Source organism: Coptis chinensis, chromosome 7 (assembly GCF_015680905.1).
Source record: "Coptis chinensis isolate HL-2020 chromosome 7, ASM1568090v1, whole genome shotgun sequence".
Classification (NCBI taxonomy): Eukaryota; Viridiplantae; Streptophyta; class Magnoliopsida; order Ranunculales; family Ranunculaceae; genus Coptis; species Coptis chinensis.
In genome coordinates this window covers 79614728-79635291 of record NC_141462.1, presented here as the reverse complement: position 1 = coordinate 79635291, position 20564 = coordinate 79614728, and the positions used below count along the sequence as shown (strand labels likewise).

At 35.4% G+C, this 20564-nt stretch overlaps 2 protein-coding genes and 1 pseudogene across 5 annotated transcripts; 2 read left to right on the top strand and 1 right to left on the bottom strand.

Annotated features, from left to right (window-relative positions):
- Positions 1–557: 557 nt before the first annotated feature.
- Positions 558–6803, bottom strand: LOC147489168 (putative purple acid phosphatase 20). Its single transcript, XM_086572394.1, has 5 exons — positions 6213–6803; positions 2733–3027; positions 1777–2351; positions 1032–1120; positions 558–919 (listed from the first exon to the last, which is right to left on the bottom strand). The coding sequence occupies exons 1-5, from the start codon at positions 6441–6443 to the stop codon at positions 736–738; spliced, it is 1374 nt and encodes a 457-aa protein (XP_086428520.1). The 5' UTR covers positions 6444–6803; the 3' UTR covers positions 558–735.
- Positions 6804–7644: 841 nt separating this feature from the next.
- Positions 7645–19425, top strand: LOC147489167 (uncharacterized). 3 transcript variants are annotated; one of them, XR_015201959.1, is made up of 8 exons: positions 7645–7888; positions 9517–9628; positions 11105–11217; positions 11304–11426; positions 11514–11686; positions 11847–11922; positions 18750–18944; positions 19118–19425. XR_015201959.1 is itself a non-coding variant. In XM_086572395.1 (7 exons), exons 1-7 carry the CDS (start codon positions 7706–7708, stop codon positions 18888–18890), a joined length of 921 nt encoding a protein of 306 aa, XP_086428521.1. In that variant the 5' UTR covers positions 7645–7705; the 3' UTR covers positions 18891–19111. The 3 variants fall into 3 exon arrangements, 2 of the variants coding, with proteins under 2 accessions (XP_086428521.1, XP_086428522.1); XM_086572395.1 differs by lacking the exon at positions 19118–19425 and having other exon boundaries at positions 18750–19111; XM_086572396.1 differs by lacking the exons at positions 11847–11922; positions 19118–19425 and having other exon boundaries at positions 18750–19111.
- Positions 19405–20564, top strand: LOC147489166 (purple acid phosphatase 2-like; annotated as a pseudogene). The gene is made up of 5 exons (XR_015202852.1): positions 19405–19409; positions 19507–19580; positions 19689–19910; positions 20003–20126; positions 20207–20564. The product of XR_015202852.1 is annotated as a purple acid phosphatase 2-like (transcript).

The window sequence follows — 20564 nt, the reverse complement described above, 5'->3', positions numbered from 1 at the left end:
TGCGTGCAAAGGGTAAAAGAACTGAAAGTTTATCACACAATCACTGGGATTCTACTTGGCCAGAATAATTGATGATAATTGTGAATCATGTGATGCATTTTTGACTTTATGGTGTGGACTCATAGGGATGAGTGCTATTTGTCAAAGTGATGAAACAAACAGATCTTGGGGTATACACACACTCTCCGGATATTAGGTTTTCGGATTTGTCTTCTTTAAGATCACTTTCATGGTAGATCACTATGTCGTGCTTTGAGGAGGTAGGAGAGCTCTATAAATAGACCCCCCCCCTCACATATTGATCATCCCAAAAACGAGCAAATCTCTCTCTCCCTTTAATGGTGGCCTCCAACGTTTTCTAAAGAAGAAGCTAGTTTTTCGTGGAGATTCCATAGGTGGTAACCTCCATTGCTAGCTATTGTTAGTTCTTGATTCGTAAACAAAGGTTGCTTTCCATTCGTGGTTAGAACTTGACTCTAGCTAAGTTGAGAAGAAGAAGATCTTGAGTGTGCCAAGAACATCAGTTTTTCCGGTAGATCAAAGTTTGGAACTTCGAATTGAAAACTGTGACCAAGGTACGATTTTCTATTTCCGCTGCGCTACTTTATGCATGTGATATAGCGTAATTGTACATATCGTAGGAATCATGCATGAGATATCAGTAAAAACCCTACAAAAGTAATTACTACACTTGCTTTCAAATTTGTATAACAGAGTAACAACTAATCGATCAGTCTACACTTCGCAAGCCGGATCGGACACATGGCTTCTTAACCAAACAGTGTCAGCCACAATGGACTGAACATCATCATTCCTGTGCCACTCCCACAGTGCATGACTAGTGTTCACAACCTTGAACCTTCCATGCCCGAAACTTGCTTCCCTAAAAAGTGATATTTCTGGTTTGGGATCAATATACCTACATAGACAAATATACTTAGTTACTTACTCTTCACCCAAAAGGGAAAAAGAAAAGTATAAACATCATTAAAAGGTAGCAAGTGCAATAGTAACATCAACAATTAACTTACTTGCTAGCAAGGCCTTCACGGTTTCCCCCATCACCAATGGTGATATGAATTGGGCCGCAATTGTCAGCTTTGTCACTGTAAACGCGTGCCTGGTATTGCATTTTGAGAGAAAACTTAGTAGAAATTAAAGCACTCATGTAAATAAACCAAAATATCTTTGCACTTTGTGCTAACTAAACCAACGTCAATAAAGTTTTATCATCATCAGATTATTATACGATTTCTAGCAGGACTCTCTTCTGTCCGTTTGAACTCTTCATAATCACAATAACATCAGACAATAAATAATCCAGCAAGGCAATCTAGTTGACAAGTAAAGATATTGGTTTAACCCAGAACTTCAGTAATATGAGATCAAAAAGTTTATTTTATTTTAAGATTTAACTGGTATGTGTACACCTTTTCAAGTTCTACATGTATAATGATGTCAAAAGGTGCACTGCGGCAGGAAAAAAATGTTAAAAGATAGAAAATTATTAAATAGAAGTTGTTACAAGATATAGGTACTATTGACATAATCATATAGGATCATATCAGTAAATAACTATATAATTCTAGGCGTAAATTATCGATCTGATTCCCTCAATCCTCTTACTGACTCAGTGACTCGTGTTACGTACAAAAGACTCAGATAATTTTGCTTTCCTATTATTGTTATTGTGGTCGTTGTTCTTATTGTTAATGGTTTTCCTATTAGCAGAGCAGCAAAAATAAAAGTAGAAAGAAGATTGTCTACGAAACTCACAAAGCGTTCATATGCATGAACATGACCAGCAAAAACAACATCAACACGAGCCCCGTACAGCAATCCTTCCATGGATTTCTTCATACCATCAGATTCATATTCCCCTTGGTGTGCAGTATTGCTATTATACCATGGTGCATGGATTAACACCACGATCCATGGAGTTCTGTTCCTATCAACCTTGGCCAAGTCGGCTTGGAGCCACTTATACTGCGCCGAATCAGTCTCAAAATCAGTGTAAGAACCTAACATAATAACATGAACTCCTGCAACTTCAAACGAGTAGTACAGATTGGAATCGGACCCACTCTCCTCAAATGGCATATGCCATCTGGCATTATAGGATGTGAAGGATTGAGAGTGAAATACAGGAATCTTCTCAATCTCATGGTTTCCCTGGGTCACCATCCAAGGTCGTTGGCTAGCAAGCGGTTCTACAAGCCTTCCAAATGAGTCCCAGAGTGGCTGGTAAAAATCAGCATACGACAAGTCTCCAGGCAAAAGCATAACATCAAAGGTTGATCCGGCAATGTGTTCCAGGGTCGATTTTGTCCACTCTGTTTGCCCAAGATCACCTACATATATTGTGTTAATTAGGATATGACTATTCAATATATACTGTGATCTGAGACCTAATATGAATAGATAATAAGAAATTAAGTCTTGGATATCTTAGTAAACCATAAAGAGTTCGCGTTACAAGCAAATTTCCCAGTGTGGAAGATCTAATATCTTATAACAAATAAAAAGAAATTACATGTAAGTTGACAAATAGAATGCCACTGCATCCTGGTGTTGTGATTATTCAATTAGTAGAAGTGAAAAACAGAATGGCATTGCATCTAGATGAAGTGATGTTATTCTTCTAACATAAACCACACACTATTATATATGTAAAAGTCAAATATAAAGCTAGGAGCTATATTAGAAGAGAAGTTTGGTGATGGTTAAATTACCTACTACAGCAAATTCAATAGGAAGTTCAACTGGTGGTGTCCTGAAGCTGAACTCACGCTGTGAATTAGAGCCACATCGATAAAAATACAAAGTGTTTGGTTCCAAGGGACCGATAACTACATCATATATTTTCCCTGACGTGTACACTATTAAGTAGGTATACGAAGATACGCTTCCTGATGCAGAGAAATTGTAAGCTCCTTTTGTTACACCGTAATCAACTGTTGCTGGAGTTTCATCCTCAGTGATCCAAGATATTCTCATCTTGTCCTTGCCCACCAAAGATATATGTACCTGCAATTTTTTGAAACATAGTTATTCCTACTGAGTTTGTATTCAGTCACGACTTAATTTATGCACCATTGGATAAAGAAATTATTCCCAAGCCAGGCATTTCATAGGAGATTAGGAGAAAGTGAGCAAGCAAGCAAGCATATGCATTTCGAGAACACAGATTTGATGGTTCACACATTTGATACCTAATCATAATTTGTAAGGTAGACCATTTTTAAATCTTTTATAATTGTTAATCGATAAAACATAACCGAATGTTCAGTTTGGTTTCGGTTCGGTTTGGGCCATCTATAAACTTCCATATATTGATCACCACCCAAATGAATTTTAATATATAGTATTGATGCCAATTTAGACCCAAGTGAATTTTAATAAATATATATTGAATATATAGTACTGATGCCAATTTAGATATGTTGACAAGTTATAACGTCAATCACAATAAGCAAGTATTTAAGTGCTCAATAATATGAACTATTTAGTAATAATAATAATAATAATAATTTTAATTTCTATATATATCTAGCACTCGGTTTGGTTTGGTTTATGTCGGTTAACCGAACTCTTAAACTGAAAACCAAACCTAACCAGTCAGTTTTGTCTTGAGAATTGGCAACCGAACCGAAAAAATAAAAAACCGTTAATTTCACCCGGTTCAGCTCGATTCAGGTTGGTTTTTCGATTTTCGATTTTTTTTTGAACAGCCCTTACTACTGTGTCATTTTCTTTTTATTTATTTTTTTATTCTATACTTACCTGGGAGAGTGACCACTAGGATGTACACCATGCAAAATCGGTGTTCTAAAAATTGGTCTAGGCAGTCTCTAGGCGTTAGGCAATGCTCAACCGACTCGCCTAGACCCAAGTCGTTTAAAAATTAGTAGACCAATTAGGCGGGCTAGGCAGTCCAATCAAGTTTTTTTTTTTGAATGATTAAATGTCAAAAATTAAAGACCCATGTAGACTTAAGATTTGAATGAATTTAAAAGACTAAAGTCCAATATTTTTATATGAAGTCGATATTCTTCAACTATTACGCATTTTTGTAATAAGTATCTTTGATTGTGTTTATTTTTTGAGTTATGATAAATGATTTTCTTCATTTCTTATAGTACATATGTGTATTACTATATATATTATAAGATATGTTAGGAAAAAAAATCCGCCTAGCGCCTAGCCTATTCTCCCACTGCCCGACTACCGCCTAGCGTTTTTTAGAACATTGCGCAAAATCATATATGTGCTGGTAATTTCAACCAATATCTATCTATGAGATTTTATTTTAAAAATATTTTCCAATTGAAATCGAGTCCAGCCTATTCTCCCAGAAGTAACACACTTCTACAATACACCCTCTAATTCTAGAATTAAGTCAACTAACTAGTTATTTTGTGCACACACCGTTCTTAATTTAAATCTTCAATATGGAAAAAGGTTTCTAACTTTCTAGGATTTTATAGCTAGCTAGTTTATTCCAAGGGGTCCAAAATATCGTCGAGATTTCTGAGATATTGCTGATATATATTGTTTTTTAGGGATGTGCAGTTTAAGTGTTGTTTAATCGCCACATAAGCGTTATGCGCTACTACACCGATCCGATCCGATCAGGTAAAAAGTTTGAGGTTTGAGCGGGATTGAAAAATCGGACGATTTATGCCGCTTAATCGGACGATTTCCGATTAATTGATTTCCAAAAATCACCACTTAATAGTTTTTGGTGAAGAGTGAGAAGAAGATTGGGTCTGATATGTTTTGTGGGTTCGGCTATTAATGAGTTTTATTCCAAGTGTAGAGAGATGGGAGATGATTTACGAGTTTCTGAACCGGATGTGGTTTTGTAGACATCAATGGTTACTGGGTATCTAGAACAATGGGTCAAGTCAAGTCAAACACCTTTTGATGGGTCAAAGTCAAATATTTTCTGAATTTTCTAGCAAAAGGAAATAATTAATATGGGGACTTACCAATAGTATTGTTTAGTCATTTCCGCTTGATACTTGTCCATGCCTAGTAATCTTTTAAGATGACTATTTAATTTATTTTTATTTTCCATTATTTGTGTGTGGAAATTTATAATATATATCAAAAAATTATTTGTTGTATCTTCTATTCAATCAAGTGGTCAATCAATTGAAATGGAATACTTTGCAAATTTTGTCACACCAAATGTGTGATTCAGACCTATCTCTTTGGGTTTTATATTTTATAAAAAAAGAGAGAAATTAAGTCATAAACAAATACTATGGTAAATAAATTAAATTTAAATTTAAATTAATTGTCGATTAATTCCAATTAATCGCTATAAGCTATTGGAGCGATTTGATACCGATTAACGCTTAAACTGTACAGTTTTAGGGTACACGAGATGGAAATATTCGATATATCTCCACCGAATATTGAATCTTGTTTTTGCCAATATATATATCCTAATTTTTTATATATCAATATATATTGACCGATATACGATATATCCGATATAAATTGTTGACTTTGACCAATTTTTATTAATATATCAACAATATTTCTGATATAATTGACGATATTTATGATATTTTCTGATATATCAACATACAAAATAAAATTTTGACTCGGCAACAAAAAAAAATGGATATTCTCTTATATTTTGGATATATCTCGTTTTTCAGGGTAAACAATATATTGTCCAAATTCGATATTTTGGTCCTTGGTTTATTCTTTTCTTGTGATTATCGTTGAATAAAGTAAATATAAATATAAAAGGAAAAGAAGTCATGGTCTTATACTCTTATCACTCACGGCTGTGAAAAAAGGTTGCAAAAGTCCATGATGGTTATGGAAGTAGAGACGTAGAAGAAAAACATGATGCAAACGTGACTGATCAGTAAGTCCGTATGTGGCAAACATGCAGGTAGGCAATGGGCAGCCAACTCTTTCTACGCAACAAATAACTAATTACACTCTCCATAGTACGTCCATACTACGATTCAAAATTCAAATATATAAAGATATAACCGCATGCAAATAAGCAAAGAAAATCCATCAAATAGAACAAGAGAAACGCAAACATTGGTATGAAAACGCACCATACGATTAAATAAGTCTAAAAGCCTGCATAACCGCATAGGAAATATCATCATCTTCAAAAGTTTAATTTGCTAATATATATATGCAACCTCTTCATCGAAGAAAAACAAGATGAAATGTACCTGTTGAGGGGAGGATTCATCGAGATCGTCGGACAATGGAACAGAAAGGGTATTTCGAGGAGGTGGGCGATCATAAGAGATACCGAACCCAAGAAACCCGGAGAAACTGAAGAGAAATGCAATAGCAAGTAACGACCCTGTAAGAGCCATGGAAGAACAATGACAAGGAAAACGAAAATGGTAAAATGCAGAGTGGTTGGTGTAGTTGCGATTGTTCCTAAATAGGTTCATGAATATATAGGTATGGAAGTTGGACCATTCGAGTAACTCTTATGAGAATTTGGGAAGAAAGGTGTACGTGCCGACTGCGGAATGATTGTGATATTGAGAGACGTACTGATATCTTTCTCTTTCTCATTTAGTTTGGACAGTTTTTATGTCTCTTATAATTTTGGAACTTATGTCGACATGTGGGTGCGACTACAGAATGACACGCGTTGTTGGACGTCGAGGATATTCTGAGAATACGCTTCCTTCGATGGAAGTTATTTCAGGGAATCATGGTTTCCTAGTATAGAGAGATGTTCTTCATCATTTTGACAATTGGCTTGCTGTTTCTGAGTTTCTCTGTGATTTTCTGTGTTGAATAACGTCAGTTATATGGTAAAAGTGTAAAACCTTACAATAGTCCCTTTTAGTTTAGATTACCTATTTACCTTGTATAGCATATGAGTCCAAATATTTCATAATCTGATTAAATTGATTTAAGTATGCATTATTTGAATTTCGAATATTCCCGGACAACAGATTCTAGCTTTGAATTGATAATAAATAATTGATCCCAGGGCCTAAAAACAATCAGGCCTAAAACATACAAAAGTTCAAACAGGCAATCCACAATGAACCTCTGACAAATATGATAAGTTTTATAGAAACAAAACCAAGAAAAATATCGAATATATATATGCTTCACTTCAAAGTTCAAACAGGCATATCCACAATGATTAGACTGATTTTGTGATAATTGGAATGCGAGCATGAAATATATTATGAAGTTTTATAGTGACTACTTAACGAAACTCCATGTAACAGGCTTATTAGGTGGAGTATATAACCATAACACAAATGCAAACGTAAGCTAAGAAGTATATACAACAACTTCAATAATTTCTAATCCCATGTCTTCTTAATCACAACCAAAATTTGATTCGCTTATTCAACTGCGTACATACATTGTTGAGGACGTGCTATGGGCCTTCTAGCAAGTTTGGGAGTAAGTTTGGTGTCAAAAAACTTCCACCACCATTTGCGCACGACAAATAACTACTTTTTAATCTAAACAACTCAAATAACACACATAACGCACGTTACGCACACACATATTACGCACGTACACCATAAGCTCGACCGTGTAAAACAAACAAACTCACGTGATGTCAACAACAAACAAAGTCGCGCGTTTCAAACAAAGATATAAAATCATAATAATAATTGAAACTGAGATCACTTCACACTTGCACATTTATTTCTCTATCCTTGGAGAGAGAGAGAGAATGGACGTGAAGAAGAACTTGAGTGAGCTAAGACCGTTGATTCATCTTCTAATTCCTCTTTTTGTTCATTGGATCGCAGAAGAAATGACAGTTTCAGTACTTGTAGATGTCACTACGAATGCTCTTTGTCCTGGTAAAACTACTTGTAGTGAAGCTATTTACCTCACTGGTCTTCAACAAACGGTAAATTCATCAATCTTGTTGCTCAAGTTTTAGAATTATTTGATCTTCAATTGTAGTGTGCATGTTTGATTTAAGTTTTTGGCGAGCTACATAGCTCATGTTCTTATTATTTTCATATTTTGTCTTTGACCCGTATTAAAACCTTCAATGATCTAACTTGGTCGTTGTGTTTGCTTTATTTCACCGGTTTTCAATATTCAATATTCAATACCAAAAGCGTAAACTGCTGGCTAGACATTTTACTATATACTTTGTAGCATGATCCTCGTGACTCTGTAAGGATTGAGGCGAGCCTCAGAGTCGCTTGAGGCTTAAGCCTTAATGATAAAAAAAACTGACTATTTTTTTTTTTTTTCGAAATTGAACAATTTTCCATATGAACCAACGTTATTTTGTCTCTTAAAGGAAGATTAAGGGTGGTTGTGAGAAGGAAAGGTAAAATAAATAAAATATTAAAAAATGAAAAATGAAAGAAAATAAGTTTAAGGAACTTGGGATACTCTCCCATTCGTAGTCACAAATTCGGAATTCGGCAAGGATGAAACCGTTAATTCGTACAAATTTGTTAACCAAAATCGGAAAAAATTGGGAAACCCTATAAATAAATAAAACATAAAATAGTATGCAGTGCGTGATTGTGCATCATGTCAAGGTTACTTCAAGCATATATCAAATTCAAAATTTGCAAATATATATGTAAAGTCTTGTTATATCTTATGATATCCTACAAATAATTACAGTTTAGAAAATAAAATATTAAAATAAAAGAATAGAAAGTTATCCATCATCAAAACAATCGCTAAAAATCGGAAAACATCGAGAATTAGGAGACTTTTACCGTTATTATTGTTTATTCGTTTTGAAATTCGGTAACCTGTCAATTTGGAGACTTTTTACGTTTTTGTGAAAAAATTAGAGATTTTTGTGATTATGCTCCCATTGAGGCTTAGCGCTAATCTCCCAAGAGGCCTAAGGCTAGCCTCAAGGCAATATCTCCATCCATTTTTTTAGTAACACTGCTTGCGATGCCCCATCCATATTGAGCTTGATTATGTCACTGTCAGGAGGATACCATCTACAAGTCTTGATCCTTGGAGCTCTTCTAAGCTTGTCTGGTATCCCCCACGTTTTCATTATCTGAGAGTCATAACCCCCTTCATTCTTTATGTTACAGAATACATCTAATTATCTCGTATACTTGTTTTCATGGTTGACATAATTTCATGACGAACAAAGCTATGTTGTTTTTCATAACTTCTTATTTTCAACTGGAGTATGGTATATGGACTTTGTATTTCAGATCGTTTTTTCGAGGAAAACATTACTATACACAATTTTACTATGTAACATGGACACGCCATATTTCAAAAATAATCCGTGTCGGATACGTATCCATGTGTCCGTATCGGACGAACACAGACACATATTGTATATAATATACCTCAAGTTTTGATATTTCGTCGTGTCAGACACTTCATATCCGTGTCAGATACGGACACACGTATCCGTGTCAATGTAACTTAGAAATTTTACAATGTCGATGGTGTACAATGTCTATCTTCTCTTTTTGCCTCTTTTGTTTTTCTTGTTCTGTTAAGTAAAGCAATGACATATTATTTCACTTGTAGATTGTTGGTATTTTCAAGATGGTGGTTCTTCCGCTCTTGGGACAGCTTGCAGATGATTACGGTCGTAAGCCAATGCTTCTTCTTACTATATCAACGACTATAATCCCTTTCGGTACGAATTTCTTTGAATAATTGAAATTTGTAGATTATTTCATGAGAAATCACAAACATATTATGGCTCTCATGCTAGGTAAGTTACTAGCAACAGAAACTGAAAAGGTATAGGACATTTTTAACAAGCAAATGTTGCCAACGAAAATTATCTATATAATATGGCACAATTGTTTTGACCTAAAAAAGATACTTATTGGTTGAGATTAAGTCATACTTTCTAGACTTGGGGATCAATTCAGTCTTACATCTTATCTTTCAGTTAACATACTTGTAATAAATTAATGGAAACAAGATTGCAGAAAGAGTGTTTTGTATGTGTAGCCGTGTAGGACAGAGAAACTACACTTTTTCTTTTTTGCATATCTCAAACTTCTGTATGGGATCATCTATGATCCACAAGTTTTAATTCCATAAAACTGTATTTTTGTGGAAAGCTTCCAAAAATATGTTGGAAAGGTGATTAATGCAGAATCTTTTACCGGAGCATGAAAATAGTGATTTGTATATCAAAATGCTGGTGGATTGTGGTCTTGAAGGTACAAGATGTAGAGGCAAACAATGGACGTCTTGGAGGCACCAGTGTGATTGTGGGGATGTGTTATGATGAAGAAGTTTGTAGTATCAAGGACATGCAGTGATTTAGAGTGGAGGTTGGATGTTGAACTGAAGGAGGGCAAAGTGATTTTGGGAATTTGTTTGTACCGTCCCTACTTTGATGATATTGCCAATAGACGATGAGTTAGAGCATAATGAACTTCGAGATTCAAGCATCTCTCCTTGTGTGGGATGAGCACTATAGTCAAATGATCTATATAAAGTCCAAAAGTCACTCCTCCTCTCATCTTCATTCAACCCAGTGTGCATGTGATATTGTGAAACTTTTCATTTGGTGGGAACAAATAAAAGGGGCTAAATCATCAGAATCAGAATAGTGGGCAGTAAATTTCAATTGCCGGAGAAGATATTTTATGCGGTAATCACTGCTTTATGTAGATTGAAAAAGATCAAACTTGGATATTTGTATGTGAATGCAAAAGGACTTTATATGATTGGGAAAACATAAAGGGGATATGGACAAGAAAGTGGCTTTTAGCTGAGGAAAAAGACACCTGAAATGAGAACTGCCATGAAAGGAGGACAGAAGCAGTAGGGAGAATGAATGGGACCAAAAAATTCCTCAAACTTTATGGATGACGACTATTATACAGTGAAGAAATGAGGGTGTCATAATGTATGATATCTCACAATTTGTACCTTATGAATGCATCAAAGGCAATGATACTTTCATGCTTTCCTCTTATCACCTTTACCACTTACTGAAATATGTACTTCAGGTCTCTCAGTATGTTTGTAATGCTTAAAGCCTTCAACTATGTTCTTGTTAGAACCAACTTGCCTGAATGAGTTGGCAGCTTCCTTACAGGCGTACTATCACTTTTTTGTTTGTACTGCTCACTATGTGTTCTTGTTTCAGCTTTACTGGCCTGGGATAACTCAAAGGGATTTGTATATGCTTACTACGTACTTCGTACAGTTTCTTTTATCATAAGTCAAGGCAGCATATTCTGCATCGCTGTTGCTTACGTGGTAAATTATTATAGGAATTTCTTCTGGGTTCGTGAGGCTTGACAGTAGTTATGGTAGAATTAACATTTTTCTCTTGCCTTTATTAGGCAGATATTGTGGAGGAAAATAAGAGACCAGCGACCTTTGGATGGATTACTGGTCTTTTTTCTACTGCACATGTTGTGGGAAACATTTTGGCACGTTTTCTTCCAGGAGAATATATTTTCGAGGCATGATTTTTCAAACTTAAGCACCATATCTTATCTAGTGTCTAAGTCGTGCAATATTTTATCTTACTGACTAAGCTGTATGTTCAGGTGTCATTAGGCCTGCTGATATTTTGTCCAGTTTATATGAAAGTGTTTCTGTTTGAGGCAGTTAGATCAGATCCAAGGCAGGATCGACGATCATCTTGTTGGACTGCAATCTTCAAGGTCCTACAGGAACGATATAACTCAATGAGAAATGCTGTCACTGTTGTCGTTAGCAGGTTTGCTTCCACGTGAATATAAATTTTCCTGGTGAAAAATTCAGTCTCCAGTGCTATAAATCCTGTTTGCTTTATTTTCTACGTTCTATGTATTGACAATTCTTATCTCATAACTTATTTTGATACAAACTTTTGGTAACCCTTTTTTTCCATTCCACAGTACTACAATGAAGCGCAACGCTTATGTTTCCTTCTTCTATGAACTGGGAATGTCGGGAATCACCAGTGTATTATTAGTATGGTCCTTTTCTTCTTTTTGGATATATATTTGCAGCAACTTGTTCTCATGTGCAAACTTCCAATCTATTTGATTAACCCGTCTCGTTGTTTTTCGGTATACTTAAATGTGTTACAAGAGACTGTTTCTTGCAAAAACATTTTTCTTCTTCTCATCTTCTGTTGTTCTCATAAACCTGCACAAAAGGAGGCATTTAACATCAAGAGATCATTTCCATGTAATGTTGTGTTCTAAAACTTTGCCCAGTTTTTGTTTTAGGATATCATTTCATTCTCAATAACATATTTTCCTGTTTTCCGTATTTCCCTTTCGAGTGTTTGCCTGATGTCTAGTGATTATTATTCTTTCTATCTTGAAGTTTGACTTGATATCAGCCAAAATGAGTTTACCCTATACATGCAACTTATCCAACTTAGCTATTAACAGATCATTAAGATTACAGTACATTACTGTAATTTGTTCAACTTGCTTGATGTTTTGTCATGTTCAAAATTCCAAGTATCAAAAATTTGATTGGGAGCTTCCCAGCGGATGGATGATCAACAGCATATAACAATATAAGGAGCTTGGGTAAGGGCTGCACAGGTCCAAGTCTTAAAAATAATATCGAAGTCGAAGCAGACTCTGACATTGCTTAAACAAAACCAGTATGTCATTATAGAGTTTATGAACTCAAAATTGAGTGTAGAAGAAGAATAAAAAAGTTTTGCAACATTCAAAACAGTAAGGAAATCAAAGGTGTTTAATGGTTTTCACTTTTATATTGTCGAAGATATGATGTTCAAGTAGCCTCTTGAGATCATTTTCACAGATCACATTTTGGTCCAACTTTTAATTTATTTCTGTCTCGCAATTGTTCATTCTTTTTGGGATCGTTCCAAATCCCATTTCTAATTTCTCAACGTGAATCCTGAATAGTGACTACTTTATAATTTATAATTTCTTAACTAAATGGTAGTGCCAAGTATTAGACAATAGTCCACGTCAGCTAGTTTCCAGAAAAAGTTTGTTAGTGAAGAAACTGTATTCTGTTAGTTAGTTAGTTTTCTGTTTTGAATTCAGTTAGGCAATGAATGTAATACTATATAAAGTGTAATTGTAGTTCATAAACATTTCAATGAGAATACTATTGTTCAACATGGTATCAGAGCAGAGAAACCAAATGGTGATCTCGATCCCTTTTTCAATAAATTTTCTCATCCTCAAAAATCAATTTCTCTAATCAAGTTTTCTGATCGAATCAAACCTTTGATTCAATCAATCTTTACTCAATCAACCACGAAATCAAGCTTTTGATTTCATTTTTCAAATTTAAGATCTATCCTCAATCAACCACGAAATCAAGTTCTTGATTTCATTTTTTAGGTTTCTTTCACATCAATCATCGATTTCACTAAACATCATGAATACCTCAACCAACATTGCTAATTTTGTTCCAATCAAGCTAAGCAAAGACAATTATCTGCTATGGAAGTCTTTATTTCTTCCAATTCTAAGAAGCAATGGTTTAACAAGCTTCATTGATGGAACAGAGTGTGTCCACGAAATTTTAGTCACCGGTTCCGGAGAATCAAGAGTTGATACCGAATCCGAGTTTATGAATGGAATAAGAAGGATCAAAACTTACTTATCCGGGTTAAATGCTACTATCTCCTAATCACTACTTCCTTATGTTGTTGGAGCTCCAACAAAGAAGAATTCTATGGAGCACTCTAGAAAAAAAAACGTTTCTCATCAATTTCTCGCCGCACAAGCTTCAACTCAAATCAAAGCTTCAAAACTCGAAGAAAGGTAACTCAACTATCTCTCAAATTTTTTACGAAAAGTAAAAGAAATTTCGATAATCTTGTTGCATTGAGAGTCTTTGTTGAAGAAGAAGATTTGATAATGTATGTTTTGAATGGATTATCTTCCTCGATTATGATACGCTTGGTACATCTTTGAGAATGAGAACCCGAACAAGTAAGTTTGGATGAATTACATGGGTTGTTGCTAATGTAAGAATTGAATATTGAATTGAGGAATCTCAATTTAATGCAAAATAATACCGTGAATCAAGCTTTTTCTACTGTTAATCATAATCAATATTCAAGAGGGGTTATAACAATAACGAGAGGTGGTTATAACAATAATAGAGGTGGTTATAAGCGCAATACCGGTGGGTTCGAGGAGGTAATAATGGATATTATAGAGGCAGAGGAAGAATTAATAGAGGAGGACATAATAACACTGCTTATAATGGTGGAAATGGTTATACCGGTGGTCACAATGGTGGTGGTTTTCCACAGCAGCCTAATAGCCAAATCAACACTACAAACAAGTGTTTTCGGTCCGACTCACCGTGGTACAAGACCAGTTTTGCAAATTTGTGGAAAGCTAGGTCATTATGCTATTGATTGTTATGACCGTGATGAATTTTGCCTTTCAAAGGTAAGATTCCACCAAAAACTTTAAAGGCTATGGTAGCCCACAGAGCAATGAAACATCAACACCGGGTTATGGAAACACTCAATACGTTCTCAACATGATGGACAATATGATCCTACTTGCAAGTTCAAGCCGGTATATGGATAGTGGTGCAACCAACCACATGACTTCGATGTTGGAAATCTGAATTATCATCAACCTTATCGTGGTGGAGATCAAGTTCAGGTTGGAGATGGTCTCAATCTTAACATTGCAAACACCGGTAAAGCACTTCTAAAAACTCCTACTCAATCTACTTTCTAGTTAAACAACATCTTACATATTCCTAAGATTTCACAAAACCTTCTCTCTCAGACACAAAATTTACTAGTGACAATGACTGTACTATTATATTTACATCATCTCATTTCTTTGTCAAGGACAACAAAACACGTAAGATCCGTTTTGGGGGACAAACTAAGCATGGCCTCTATCCCATTTCATTATCATCCACTGGGTCAAGACTCACATTTGCATACAACATTCATTGGTGAAAGATCAAGTTCCAAAGATTTGGCACCAAAGATTAGGACATCCAAATTAGTTCTATTCTCGCATAAAGTTGTTCATCAAGATGACTTGCCCTTGAACACAAACTAGCAAGCATACTTTCTGCACTTCATGTCAATTTGGCAAAAGTTCTCGGCTTCCTTTTGTTTTATCTACTTCCAAGTGTAATAAACCTTTACAAATTTTTTACATGTAGACCTATGGGGTCCTTCACCGTACTCTATAAAAGGATTCAAATACTATGCATCAATAATAGATGATTTCTCAAATTATCATTGGATTTTTCCACTATGTGTCAAATCTGATTTCTAAAGTATTTCAAATTTTCAAACTTCAAGTTGAAAATCTCTTAAACACCAAAATCAAAAATTTTAGATCGCATAATGGTGGTGAGTTTACAAGCAATGTTTTTGAAGATTTTCTCACAAATTCGTGAATCAAACATCAATTCAAATTTTCTCACACTCCACAACAAAATGGTGTTGTGGAGAGGAAACACGCATATATCTCCTCGAAGTTAGGAAGAACCTTATTTGCTCAAAATACTATTCCTTTTCATTCTTGGGTAGAAGTATTTGAAACGCCCATTTTTCTTATAAAACGACTTCCAAGAAAGAGGTTTAACTTCATCTCACCTTATGAAAAACTTTTTCATAAAACACCAAAATATCTTTTCTTCAAAAGTTATGGGTGTGCATGCTATCCTTGGCTACTTCCATACATCAAATAAGTTTCAAGCAAGAAGTAAAGTGTGTGTTTTTCTTGGTTATAGTTTAAATCATCAAGGTTACAACCTGTCTTGACGCTTCAACCGAAAAGTTTTTACTTCAAGAAATGTTGTCTTCAATGAAAATCATTTTCCATTCAAAAGTCTTCCTTCCAACCACAATGCATCTGAAACTTTCACAATACCTTTGATCATTCCCTTTTCTCAATTTTTACCTTTTTCCAACAATATACCTCAAACACCAAATTTCACTTATAGTCCTCCAGTTTCACATATTCCTGCAAATTCAACTTCAACACCTATCATATCTCAACCTTCTACCTCTGTTCAACCTCAATCATCTCAACCTTCTACCTCACAACCTACACAACTAGTAAAATCAAAAACAATTCGAAGAAGACCAGTCCCCTCTGTTGTGAATACTCATACAATGAACACAAGGTTAAAGGATGGTATTGTAAGGAAAAAGGCACTTCACTCTACTAAGCATCCTTTACCACGCTGTTATAGTGCTTCAACTCTTTTACCTTCACTTCCAACATGTTTTAGTCAAGCTTTCAAGCAAAAAGAGTGGAGAGAAGCCATGGCTAAAGAATACAATGCATTACTCAAGACAAATACTTGGACCTTGGTTCCTTATAAGAATCAAAATGTAGTGCAGAACAAGTGGGTATTTCGAATCAAGCAAACTGCTGAAGGTAAACTAGACAAGTTGAAAGCTAGATTGGTGGCTAAAGGGTGTCAACAAAAGGCTGGAGTTGATTTCAGTGAAATATACAGTCCTGTAGCAAAGCCTGCTACAATAAGATTGGTTCTTATCATTGGGTTCAAAATGACTGGGTCATCAAACAATTGGATGTTAGCAATGCCTTCCTTCATGGTCACTTAAGAGAAGAGGTTTACATGGCACAACCTGCTGGTTTTATCAACAAGGACAAGCCATCATTTGTTTGTAAGTTAAACAAATCTTTGTATGGCCTAAAACAGGCTCCTCGTGCCTGGTACTCTGAACTTATGGGAGCTTTACTTGCATTGGGTTTTCAGACGTCTGAAGTAGATCACTCACTCTTTGTACAAATTCATCAAGACCTAGTTACTTACATTTTGGTGTATGTTGATGACATCTTACTTACAGGAAATTCATTGTCGCATTGTGAAACAATAATTCAGAGGTTGAGCATACAGTTTGCAATGAAAGACTTGGGGAATATAAGTTACTTTCTAGGTTTGCAGATTACAAGGACTAAAAACTATATGTTTTATGTCGACTAAATATATTTTAGATATTCTTCAAAAGCATGATATGTCGGAAGCAAAACTCCTGCATCTCCACCCCAAAAGCTACTAATTCAAGACTTGATAATATCAATCGAGATTTATTAGAAGACTCTACAAAAATACGCACAAATAGTTGGAGCCTTGCAATATCTTACATGGAGCGCACCAGGATATTTCTTTCTCAAGAATCAGGTTTGTCAAGACTGCAATTTCCAAGAACTACTCATTTAGCTGCAAAGAAAAGGATTTTAAGATATCTCAAAGGTACTTTTAGATTATGGAATAATGATAAGAAAAGGAAGTTCACAAATTCAAGCTTTTTCGGGCAGACATCAGGCTGGATCGATCGGTCGCATTTAAGATCTACAAGTGGTTATCTAGTATTCTATGGAAATACTCCAATTTCTTGGTCAAACAAAGAAGCAACCCATCGCCTCAAGATCAACTACTGAGTCCGAAAGTACCGGTCATTAGCTCACACTGCAGCAGAACTTTCGTGGGCTTAAAAACTTATTGAGAGATCTACACATTCCTATTTACACTCAACCACTCTTGTGGTGTGATAACATCGCCCATCTCATTAGCCTCAAATCCAGTGTTTCATGCACGCACTAAACATATTGAAGTGGATTACCATTTTGTAAGAGAACTTGTCACAAGCAAAGCAATTCAAATAAAATATGTCCCAGAGCCAAGATCAACTAGCGCACATTCTGACAAAAGGCTTATCAAAGCAACGCCATCTCTATCTCCAATCCAAGCTATCAAGTAGTTTCAAAACCTACTTCTGCTGCTTGAGGGGTATATTAGACATTAGTCCACGCCGCCTAGTTTCCGGAAGAAAGTTTGTTAGTGAAGAAACTGTATTCTGTTAGTTAGTTAGTTTTCTGTTTTGAATTCAGTTAGACAATGAATGTAATACTATATAAATTGTAATTGTAGTTCATAAACATTTCAATGAGAATACAATTGTTCAACACTAAGGTCTCTAGTTTGGTTATTGAAAAGCTATTGAACAGCAACTTACACCCCACACATGGTTAGCTTAAACATGAGTGTTGTAGCCTATAAAGTTTTGGAGGAAGGTTTAAACCTTAATCGAAATAATAATCTCCATTTCTTATTCTCAGAGGTATGAGCCGATCAATGCCTGTCATATTATTGTTCCTATCAAGTGTTATAGTGCTTCGATTCCATCTTTAAATTCCAGTTTTTTAAGTTTTTTCCTAATTTCAAGTGATGATGCATGTATGAGCTTGATTTAAGCTTCAACATCTGAAAATCTGTTCTTTGATTCTTTTAATGCATGTATGCTTGTTTGGTTATCAATCTGCATTTAAGAAGCTCTTTTATTAAATTAGATTGTCTCTTATCGAAATGTTGGACATTTTAGAGATTTTTCAGATAATTTGGGTAAAAGCACTGCTTGAGATAGATCACCAATGGTTTATCATGTTTTGTACATCTCTGGTAGTGTTTAAGTCTTGTTGATGCAACAATTGTTGTATGCATTACGTTCTCATGTCCTACATCGGAGCTCTTAGAGTCCAAATGCTCATTAAGGAAATCAAAGGGATAACTTGGTATGTTTGGACATCAACGTTTTCTTTTCTTTCTTTTCTTTGTGTGGAGATGAAATCTGAAATATATATTTTGCTCTGTGATTCATCTTCAGTTAACTACATTGTAATTGTTTGTGATTGCGTGTTTAGTTATGCCTTTAGCCTTTAAGGTTGGAACATTTAGGATTACCTTATGTAATTGGATTATTGGACTACTTCTATGAATGACCAAATGACCTTCTCTGGAATACATCCAAGAATGATAAAATGTCCTTTCTATAGGGAACTAGAATGTCGCTTACGAGACGTGAAAGACCATTGATTTCTCAACTGACAAAACCAGTTTTGTATGGGCAATACTGGTATGGTGTATCACCCGCCTGCTTGGTTCCGGGAGAGGATGATATTGATAATGACAGTTGAAATATCTCTTATAGCTTACTTTGTAGTGTATCGATCAAACAGTGAGATCAACAGGTTGGTGTTCTTACAATTTTTACTCGCTCAGTTTTCTAATACGTATATTATGGGCAGTCATATGCTATGATTGGTACTATGTCTTATTCCTTGTCGCAGCAAATACATGTTTTGGGTGTGATTGTGTCAATATATTGAATTAATTTTTCTGTCCTCTGTTTTTATTTCCTCAGGTTATTGAGCGGCCAATTAGAGTCTTGGGGTTTCTCCTCCAAAGATAATTTCACCTGGACTTGATGTTCTATTTATCCTTATAAGACCCTTCAGTATTTTGTAGTCGCTGTGAATGCGACCATATTTATTACTGTGACTGTGATAAAGAGTCATTCTTTATGGACCACCAGGTGCGGGGAAAGCACTTTTGCATTACATCTTTTATTTATGTTGCAGAAACCTCTTTGGAAAGGAGTGGTTAGACACACACCCTTTGGTAAAAGAGTTGGGTCGTAAAAGGTTAATAATGAGGTGAGCTTAGAATTCACTATTATAATTTGTAGATGTGTTTACCACGATTTTGCTTGAATCAAATTTAGAAGTGCGTTGAGATAATTTAGCTGGAAAGGTTTGAAACTGATTTGTACTCAATCAAACGTGCCTCGGGCGATATCATTGTTCTTTCATCATATTCAGCTTATGGTAAACAATCTACCTGTTCTCAATAGTTCTTTTCATGGTAAACAATCTTGCAAGTGAATAGAATGTTTAACAAGTTGATAATTGCATATGGTTGGATTTCCTGTGCAGGAAAATATATACCGCAGTATGTTTGGCTTCAAAACGAAGTTCTCAAAGGTGAATAGATCAGAGACCCCCATGGTTGATTGTTCTTCTTCACTCTCCATGGTATAACAGTTATGAGTACCACTTTATGGAAGGAGAGAGGATGAGAGTGATGTTTGAACCTTGGTTTGTTGAAAACAAAGTGGATATTGTGTTTCTGGTCATGTTCATGCTTATGAGAGATCGGTAAGTTTCAGTTTGTGACCTTTTTACTACATGAATCAATCGTAAGTTCTTAATACTGTTCTAATTTGTAATTTTCTTTATATCTGCTACAGGAGAGAATTTCAAATATAGTATACAAAGTTTCAAATGGAAATTGCACACCAGTGTTAAACTCATCTGCACCGGGTTTACTTTACAATCGGGCGATGGAGGAAACATAGAAGGCCTTGCTAATAAGTAAGTCTTCCTGCTTTTAACCTCGTTACAACAACATTATGTAGCGTCTTCTTGAATGGCGTGTTATTTTCTATGTGCAGGTTTACAGAGCCACAACCTAGTTACTCAGCTTACAGGGAAGCAAGCTTTGGGCATGCAATGCTGGAAATAAAGAACCAAACGCATGCCTTCTACTCCTGGCACCGTAACCAGGACAGCGAAGCAGTTCTTGGAGATTCTCAGTGGTTCTACAACAGGCAGTGGTATCCACACGAAGAGAGTAGCACTGCCGGTACTGTGGCTTAAGGGAAGAGTAATCAATTTTAAAAATCTATGTGAACCATATGAAATAGAGCATTCTAGCCTGGAAGTTTTGGTAGCCTATACCAGCAATTGTGCGAATAATAAGTAGACAGTCAATTTCAGTTATATTAGATACTCGATCCACATTCGTTTTCA

Bases quoted from the DNA above. Each gene is read 5' to 3' on its own strand.
- LOC147489168 (XM_086572394.1), bottom strand. From the start codon at position 6,443: ATGAACCTATTTAGGAACAATCGCAACTACACCAACCACTCTGCATTT. The intron at 3,028-6,212 runs GTACATTTCATC...AAAAAATTGCAG, and splicing joins ATGAATCCTCCCCTCAACAG to GTACATATATCTTTGGTGGG. The intron at 920-1,031 runs GTAAGTTAATTG...TTGTCTATGTAG, and splicing joins CGTGAAGGCCTTGCTAGCAA to GTATATTGATCCCAAACCAG.
- LOC147489167 (XM_086572395.1), top strand. From the start codon at position 7,706: ATGGACGTGAAGAAGAACTTGAGTGAGCTAAGACCGTTGATTCATCTT. The intron at 9,629-11,104 runs GTACGAATTTCT...TTCTTGTTTCAG, and splicing joins AACGACTATAATCCCTTTCG to CTTTACTGGCCTGGGATAAC. The intron at 11,923-18,749 runs GTATGGTCCTTT...TCCTTTCTATAG, and splicing joins GAATCACCAGTGTATTATTA to GGAACTAGAATGTCGCTTAC.